The sequence below is a fragment of the Teleopsis dalmanni genome, chromosome 2 (assembly GCF_002237135.1).
Source record: "Teleopsis dalmanni isolate 2A chromosome 2, ASM223713v2, whole genome shotgun sequence".
NCBI classification, from domain to species: domain Eukaryota; kingdom Metazoa; phylum Arthropoda; class Insecta; order Diptera; family Diopsidae; genus Teleopsis; species Teleopsis dalmanni.
This window is the reverse complement of record NC_051847.1, coordinates 230,022,855-230,031,293: the sequence shown is the minus strand read 5'-3', so window position 1 is coordinate 230,031,293 and position 8,439 is coordinate 230,022,855. Positions and strand designations below refer to the sequence as shown.

General features: G+C 31.7%; 3 protein-coding genes across 4 annotated transcripts; 1 reads left to right on the top strand and 2 right to left on the bottom strand.

Annotated features, from left to right (window-relative positions):
• Positions 1 to 1,135: 1,135 nt before the first annotated feature.
• On the bottom strand, positions 1,136 to 1,687 carry LOC119676911 (nucleoplasmin-like protein). Its single transcript, XM_038088179.1, has 2 exons — positions 1,552 to 1,687; positions 1,136 to 1,362 (listed from the first exon to the last, which is right to left on the bottom strand). Exons 1-2 carry the CDS (start codon positions 1,571 to 1,573, stop codon positions 1,136 to 1,138), a joined length of 249 nt encoding a protein of 82 aa, XP_037944107.1. The 5' UTR covers positions 1,574 to 1,687.
• A 911-nt stretch (positions 1,688 to 2,598) lies between these two features.
• LOC119683339 (nucleoplasmin-like protein) lies at positions 2,599 to 3,261 on the top strand. The gene is made up of 3 exons (XM_038096995.1): positions 2,599 to 2,712; positions 2,772 to 2,917; positions 2,971 to 3,261. The coding sequence occupies exons 1-3, from the start codon at positions 2,694 to 2,696 to the stop codon at positions 3,163 to 3,165; spliced, it is 360 nt and encodes a 119-aa protein (XP_037952923.1). The 5' UTR covers positions 2,599 to 2,693; the 3' UTR covers positions 3,166 to 3,261.
• A 14-nt stretch (positions 3,262 to 3,275) lies between these two features.
• LOC119683338 (ADAM 17-like protease) lies at positions 3,276 to 6,778 on the bottom strand. 2 transcript variants are annotated; one of them, XM_038096993.1, is made up of 14 exons: positions 6,568 to 6,778; positions 6,269 to 6,508; positions 6,013 to 6,134; positions 5,818 to 5,959; positions 5,499 to 5,725; positions 5,383 to 5,442; positions 5,193 to 5,327; positions 4,921 to 5,059; positions 4,514 to 4,749; positions 3,993 to 4,459; positions 3,844 to 3,940; positions 3,652 to 3,757; positions 3,438 to 3,597; positions 3,276 to 3,380 (listed from the first exon to the last, which is right to left on the bottom strand). In XM_038096993.1, the coding sequence occupies exons 1-14, from the start codon at positions 6,620 to 6,622 to the stop codon at positions 3,341 to 3,343; spliced, it is 2,226 nt and encodes a 741-aa protein (XP_037952921.1). In that variant the 5' UTR covers positions 6,623 to 6,778; the 3' UTR covers positions 3,276 to 3,340. The 2 variants fall into 2 exon arrangements, with proteins under 2 accessions (XP_037952921.1, XP_037952922.1); XM_038096994.1 differs by lacking the exons at positions 3,276 to 3,380; positions 3,438 to 3,597; positions 3,652 to 3,757; ... (1 more) ...; positions 3,993 to 4,459; positions 4,921 to 5,059 and having other exon boundaries at positions 4,636 to 4,749.
• Positions 6,779 to 8,439: the final 1,661 nt, after the last annotated feature.

The following is an 8,439-nucleotide window of genomic DNA, read 5'->3' as shown; positions in this document are numbered from 1 at the left end:
ACGGCTAGGCCACGAATAACGACAACAATAGAAAAGGTATTTCTGTCTCTAATCATAAATTAAAGTATTAAAGCTAATAATATTAACACATAAAATTGTAGGTTAATGATATAGAAATAGGCATTGTTAAGCTAGAAGGAGAATTTCGCTATTGTTGCGCAGAATACCTAAGAATGAAAATCATTAACTTTAAAAATACTCAAGCGACAAGCGTAAGTTTGATTATGTTGCAAGGAGAAGATATTAAGTCAATTGATTCCACAGTTGCCATGGTAAGTACACAAAAACGTCACAAATATACGCATTCATAAATAAATATATTAAATAATATTCTAGAACATACTTTCATTAAAAGAAGATTTAATTTTATTAAACTGCGAGCTGTTTTGTTGGAACTGGAATTACAAATCAGCCGGCGTATTATATCGCCTAAATCCTAACGCACGAGGCATGTTTAAATTTGATATAACCCTACAAGAAATAATTGATGATATCAAAGGAAAAAATAGCAGAAATCACAGTTTGGTATAAACACAATAATTAATAAGATATATATTTTTTTGTATATGTATTGCAAATAAAAAAATACACATGTTCGTAAACAGGTAAAACCTTAGTAATTTTATTTCACAGGGTGTGGTTAAATAATGGGCGAGTCAGTAATAATATACAATCGCTGAATATGTTAAATGACACTGCGATATTCACCCATTCATTCCTGGAACTATATACAGTTGGGCGAGATGGTCGGTTGTTGTTCATATAAGAGATTATTTATTAGGAAGTCTTTTTAACAATTATAGCAAAGCTACTCTCGCTCTCTCTACAGATAAAACATTTTAAATAAACAAATGATACTATTTAAATAGAACAACATACCGAAATATAGGTTTTGCAGTTTGGAAAGTTTAAATCTACAGAATTCATATTTTCCGTACGCGCCGAAACTAAAGTTTCTCTAATTCTCATGACTAGATCAAATAATTTTTCACACACTTCCAGAAATTTACTTTATATATTTAAATGGGCCATGCATTATAGCATTTAAGAATAAACGAAATACAAGCACAATGATTTAAATGATATTGCAAATTAAATTTGTACAATACAATTAGCACCTGAAGACCACCTGAATTTAATAAGCTAAACCCATTGTATTTACTAGTATCACACAGGTTTGATAATGTACAACACTTAAATGGTTAATATAGAAACATACCTCCACAACGTTAAATTCACCCTCTTTGGCTTCTGCACCCAACAGAATTTGTTTGATTATTAATTTTTGACCACGAGGAAAGTCTTCATCATTAGAGAGCACATCCCACGATACAGTACTATCCTGCCCAGTAAGAGTTACACCTACAATTTGAAAGGTTGTTACTAAATGCTAGTATTTTATTAATGTTAGTTTGTCATGTAAAATAATTGAATGTCGAAGCACCGGCAAAAGACAGACACCACTGACACTTCAGCAATTAAGTTAAAAGAACATATTTCACAAAATAAAATCAGTAAAGTATTTATTGCACTGTTAAGTTTCGTATTTACCATAAAATGATTCGTCTGACATAGCGATTACTTAAGAAAACTTCGATTAATAGAATTTAATTCACGCTCTAATATGCGCAAATAATTTCGATAAAGATATGACAGCAAAAACGCCGGCGAACACCAAAGTGACAGACAAAAGTAAATGTCAAACGTATTTACGTTGCCATATTATAACAGAAAAAATGTCTACACCAGATTGAGTGTTAAATGTAACTAATAACATTATAGACGGATTTACTCTGTCTTGCAATGTCATTGCGAGGTGCACGAAATGTAAGAATGTTATATTAAAATTGCAATAGTTCAAGAACACTTCTGTTGCAGAATTGCATCAAAATGAAACCGCTGTTTTTGCAGCATACCACATTCACATGAGAAGCAACAAATACCAAAACAGCTATTTTTTTCCTTTTTTGTTTTGTTGTAAGCATACATACATGGGCTAAGGTATAGTAAGCAGTTGGAAGCAACTTTGTGCGTGTATTTTGTTGTCGTCCCTTACAAGCTTGCAATTTGTGCATTTCGTGCACCTTGCAATGAGTTTGCAAAACAGAGTATATACACCTTATAATTACTGTGTTTACACTTATACTAGATTTACAATGGCTCTTATATCATGTTTCCAATATAGCAACAACTACTTATGTTAATGAAATTAAGAAAAGTTCGTTTCCATTCACATAACTTTTTAAAAGTAGTAAACGTACATTTTACCAATAACTCTCATTAGCAATCGAACAACACACTCATCAACATTAAAACAAACAAAATAAATTGATATGACATTAAAGATGTTATCCTGTTACACTATACTATCTACTATATGTTGTATCCACAAACAATAAAAAAGGTGTGTTAAGATATTTATCATTTTACGACATTACCGAACATTTTTTAATTTAGTTACGTCTAAAAACCCATATTGTTTTAGAATTCATTATATATTTTTACATACACCATCGTTCGAAATTGTTAGTAAAAGTTGATATGGCAGCTCAAAAATTTTATTTTTTTTTTATCAACAAATTTATCTTCCAGTTTGTTTTGATGTATTTTCTGAATGAATTGGCGGTGATTGAAGTGGCATCTACAACTGTTATTTAGCATTTATTTAATTTCAAGATTTTTTTTTTACAAAAATGGATCAGTTTTTTTATGGTAAGCTCAATTTACAAATTATTTTTTTCTTTATCTAAAAAAATAACTTCTCTTTTAAGGTACTACTCTTGATATTAAGACTCCATTAGCTACCTTTGAAAATGAAACCAATATCGAGGAAAATCTTTATAATGCGCAAAAATTAACTATTAAACGTATTATTCTAGATCCATCTGCAAAAGAAAATGAGTTCAATATTATTGAGGTAAAAGCTGCACAATTTCCTGTTTTTATGTAATTATAACTAGTTATTATTAGGCAGAAACGCTAAACTGCGACTCGGAGAATATTAGAATTCCAATTGCTATATTAAAGGCCGGCGAAACTCGAATGCTCAAACCGAATATTGAATTTCCTAATAAAACAGTTTCATTTAAACTTATCAAAGGAAATGGTCCAGTCCACATTTACGGCAATGTAGCAACTGAATCTTCATGGCTGCAAGATGATTGAAGACAAATCAAATTCATTTAGTAATATTCATAATTGTAATAATAATAATTGTAATAAAGAAGCTAACAAATGATAAAAGAAAATTTAAAAGTTTAATGTTTGTATTTTTATATTTGAAAGTTTCTAATGCAAACTTGTTGAATATTTTTATATATAAGTAAGGAAATGTGCGTTATTATTGCATTCGGGCTACAGATATTTTCTGACGAGGCACTCTGAAAATAGTTTTAGATTAGATATTTAAATATTGAAAAAGTTATACCAAATTCTACCTTATATGTATGACACGTCGCCTATCGCTTGGATGTATTAAATCTAATTTTTGACTCCAATCAATTTGTTTCATTTCATGCCTTAATCTTTTCCGATCAAAGTACGAAATGACACAGCTAGCCGGAATCCAAAATATTGATGTTAAAACCACAACCGCCACTGCAACAGAATAATGCCAAAAACAACATTTTTAAAACTGACAAATTTACTTACTGACTATGTTGTCTTTTAAAAACCTCAGAACACGGTTGATGTTTATTTCTTCAATTATATCCCAAAACCTCTCGACGACGTCTTGAATTGTTTTTTCACATACGCCCTAAAATATTAATATGATATATTATATGTATGTATGTTACACATAAGTTCAATAAGTTAATGATATTCCTAAAAATTGTTTCATACTTTATTGCAAAATCCTTGTATACATGGTGTTCCGTCTGGCAAAACGTCTGGAGGTTCTACAGGAAAGCACGTCTCATTGATACTCATACGACAACAACTAAAGAAAACTCTTTTGATTATGATACTGGTAAAATTTGGATTTCACGTACCGTTTGCAAGCATCCTGAATTATGTCGCACATACAACTCTGCAATCCTTGCGTCTCGCAATACGGTACGCATTTACCGTTACGACATTGTCCACGTTCTTGACATATTGTGCCATCATCCATTGGTGGTGATTTTGGACATTCTGCAATTACACCCGTACAACGTGCTTCCTGTTCGCAAGTAGCATATTGAGCTTCCCGGCATTTCATGCCAGCTGGCATAAATTGACAATTCTGACAACATGGTGAATTTTTGTCACTACATACAGCACCTTGATTACGACGCAGTTTACAGTTTTTGTCACAGCAGGCATCATTGTCTTCTGTTCCTAGCAGTCCAGCATCACATTGCTCGTCTCCCTCAACACGCAAGTTTCCACAAAATGACTCTTCTGGTTCAGAAAAGCATCGACCAGATTTAGCTTGTAACACTTTACGTATTGAGCGTAGGGAACAGGGAGAAAATTTCTGTAAAGATTATATTTTTATTTTAGTTTTAATTTTTAAAAATCTGATAAAAACCTTGTTATTAACATCGTATCCGCTAACAGAATACGTATACATCAAGAAACTTCCACCTTGTGAAGCACTGGGTGAACATTCAGGTATATCTGGATCATGTTCGGATCCCCAGTTATGTCCAAATTCATGTGCAGTCACCAAGTCCGCTTCACGTGTTATTACGCGTTGTCCATAATGATTTCTCGAACTACTGAGACCGGAATTTAAGTAAAGGGTGTAACCATTTTTAAAGTATTCTGTGAAATATTAAAAAATGTTTTTTATTATCATAAGCTTACATTAAAAACAATTACTAAATATTAATTAACATAAAACTATACAATATTTTAATAAAAATTGAAACGAAACATCAAAAAACGTAAGGATTAATAATTTAAGTGAAGCAAAAACAATAGAAATTTTGCAACCTGGAGTGCATATTCCACCAACTGAATTTCGTCGAGGCGAACCAACATAAGCCAAACCTAAGATTCCGCCTTCAAATTTTAAGTCAGTAAAAAGATGAGCTAAACAAAAATCTTTATGACTATATTCCCGTGAAAAGACCTGCATTTTTAATGAAATTTTTGCAAGCACAAAAACAGGAAGAAATATTTATTGCGAATATTTTAAGAAAGCATATCTTGAAAACTATTATCTAATAGTTTAACAAAAATTCTACACAGATACTGAAACTTACCTCCAAAAGGTTACGGACATCCCACTTTTCCCGAATTTGATTATAATGAGCTTCACCACCACGAAGTCGAGTGGGTTCAGAATGAACAACAATTTTTTTTATAACAAATCCCATACCCTTAAATCCCTCTTGATCCTGCAACAAAATTAATATTTAAATAACTGAGATTATGAACAAGTTTTAAACTTACTGAACGATCTTGCCACACTGTATCATTATAAATCTTGTGTACACGGTCTATAAGGCTTATCTATAAAAAATAGAATTTGCATTAAAATATTTTACGTTTGCATACAGATAATTTACCAAATAATTAATAGTAGTTTTTGTATTACTTCCACCCATTTCCTGAAAAAACCTGTAATCTGCTACCAATAAAAGCGGGCAACGTGTTTTGGTAGGAGTGTATTCATACTGGTCAGCCTGCCGTTTTGCACGTTTATGCACTTGTTTATGACTTTCATCTGTCAAATGACTACTTGTTTTGTGTTTATGATATATTTCATTCTCATTTTCATCGAGAGTTTCTAATTCTGAAAACGTTTCATGTAAAGTGAATAAAATAAGTATAACTTTTTAATATTAATATTTTATCATTCTAATTTAAAAACAATTATTAAATCACCTAAGCCTTCTTTTACGTAACCGCATGTTGAAGCCATGCCACCTAATTCATTACTTCCACGGTTCCAGTTAAGTTTCACATCCGAAATTTTGTATGCAACCATAGAACTGTTCCCAACAGTAGGTAAATGACGCCATGAAGGCTAAAATACAATTAACATACAATATTTTATAGAAAAAATAAGGTTTTTCTTACCTCTATATGATAAATTTCCTCTGGTAAATGTATTGACATTGTCATCAAACCATCCGCAATATGAGCACGTACTGATGACTCCATTTCACCAAAAACTCTACCAGCATAAAAGTTATCGTGATCTAAAAAACCAAACAATTGATGAACTTTTTTATTGCTGACGTCTTAAGACAAAATTATTATGACTATGATTATATTAAAATTAAGCATATATAAAATAATTATAATTGGGTTGATTATAGCCATTATAACATACCTAAATGGACAACAGTTTCATTGCCATCTCCATCAACTGAATATGCTTTAAAGTTGCTATGAAGTACTTCGCGATGTGGGTGTAATATTAGCCGAAAATTTTTACCCAATGTTTTGAATTCCACTTCTTTAATGACATTGTACGGATGTGAGCTTTGTTTAGCACCTCTTTTCACGATTTTGTGCGTCACAGAGTCTTTTGAGAGAACTTCGTAATGGCGCAATGTGCGATGTATGGTTACTTTAAATAAAATAGCGTTTATATGCAAATTTAATAAATAATTTGTTTGTTTCATTTACAGGCATTTTGTAGCAGCATTTCAGCAGATATAATATAAAACAAATAAAACTTCATGATTTGGAACTCCCTAAATATCACACACACGAAAAGTTTACTTAATCCCCTAAAATGCTAGTTTAGTCTATATTTCGAGAAGCCGTTTAAGTTTTCTTCTCTTCTACAGATAAAATCTTTCTTAAACAACAATAAACATTGCAAGTTCTTTCCTTTTTTCAAGTTTCCAATAACAAAAAAAGAATACAAAGGAAAAAGTAATCGAAAACGAAAAAGGTATACCATCCACACAATATCATGAAATATTTTCGAATTACACAACAAATTAAAATATTTTGCTTTCAATATGGTTTACAAAAACTTTAAAGCCACATAATTTTCTCTTAACATTTTATTTGCTTTTTCATAGCTGTCGTTCACAATGCTTTTCCAATTTGTGTCGTTACAAAACCGTTCACTATATGATATCATACAACAATCTGACGTCCAAAAGTGTGATTGAATCTTATATGGCATTTACATTCAAATGACTGATTTGGGTCAAAAATCACAAATGTGAAGGAAATGACTGATTTCTGCATACAAAATCTTATATGTGCAAATGAGATCCACACTCGCGCAATCGATCTCATTTTTTAGAAATGAGTTCCAACAAGTTGCAAATAAGTTCCAAACGCAAATGAATATATTGAATATACCTTAAGTAAAAGTTTTTCATGGCATTTTAACAGTTTGAGAAAGTAATATTCGATAAAATGACAAAAAAATACACGTTTGAATGTCACTCTGTAAAGTTACAAGAAAAAACTGTCAAGTCCATCAAATAGTATATTAGTAAAAGAATACCCGACAGCTTCTTTTCCTACATTGAAAGTTTTTACTCTGGAAGCTCCTATATAAACGCCAAATCGAAGGCTAATATGTTACCTCCAAATAAATTAAAACTTTTATTAATGCCAATGAAACTATTTCAATTTTTGATTTCTTTAAATTTTAGTATAGTTCCATCGCGCAAATTGTCACTTAAAGTTGTAATGTCAATTTTTCTTTCGTGCAGAATTAGAACACAAATAATGTGTAGTGAAACTAAATAAGCTGTCATAAAACGCCAAATATCAAATGTTATTGAACCAACCGTTTTAAAAGGAAATTTCGACTCGGTTTCCAATAACCCGCATTACCATAATTTAACCAACTCATAAACCAACTTAACCGATGTCTTAAAGCTTACTACTTGTTTCATAAAATTAATAATTTAAGTATCAACATTGTATATATACTCATTTGCTTTTATTTGTGCGTAGGAACACACGCAGAATATAGTTAGTACATTAAGACTGAAAAGTTTTCGGAAATTCTCATTTAAAATTCGCGCGTTGTATATTTTTCGATATTTTAAGTTTATGTAGTTTGGCAGCACTGTCCTTAATTACTATGCCAAAAATGAGGGCGATCTGTCAGACAGTTCGTTTACGGCAGCTGTTGAAACCAGTTCACCTCAGTAGTGCGTTGCGAAATGTCTTCGACGGTCGTACGACCGTCCTGAAAGGCTTTGTACCACTCATAAACTTGAGTTTTCGATAAAACTGATTCCCCATAAGCCTTTTGTAGCATTCGCAACGATTCTGCACACGAAATTTCGTTCGAAACACAAAATTTGATGCAAACTCTTTGTTCAATATTTTTTTCCATTGTTTTTTTCGCAACGCACTACTGAGGTGAACTGGTTTCACCAGCTGCCGTAAACGAACTGTCTGACAGATCGCGCTCATTTTTGGCATAGTAATTAAGGACAGTGCTGCCAAACTACATAAACTTAAAATATCGAAAAATATACAGCGCGCGAAATTTAAATGAGAATTTCCGAAAACTTTTCG

Bases quoted from the DNA above. Each gene is read 5' to 3' on its own strand.
- LOC119683338 (XM_038096993.1), bottom strand. From the start codon at position 6,622: ATGAAGTTTTATTTGTTTTATATTATATCTGCTGAAATGCTGCTACAA. The intron at 4,460-4,513 runs GTTTTTATCAGA...TAATCTTTACAG, and splicing joins GATACGATGTTAATAACAAG to AAATTTTCTCCCTGTTCCCT. The intron at 3,941-3,992 runs GTACGTGAAATC...AGTTTTCTTTAG, and splicing joins ATTCAGGATGCTTGCAAACG to TTGTTGTCGTATGAGTATCA.
- LOC119676911 (XM_038088179.1), bottom strand. From the start codon at position 1,573: ATGTCAGACGAATCATTTTATG. The intron at 1,363-1,551 runs GTAAATACGAAA...TTCAAATTGTAG, and splicing joins GTCAGACGAATCATTTTATG to GTGTAACTCTTACTGGGCAG.
- LOC119683339 (XM_038096995.1), top strand. The intron at 2,918-2,970 runs GTAAAAGCTGCA...AGTTATTATTAG, and splicing joins ATGAGTTCAATATTATTGAG to GCAGAAACGCTAAACTGCGA.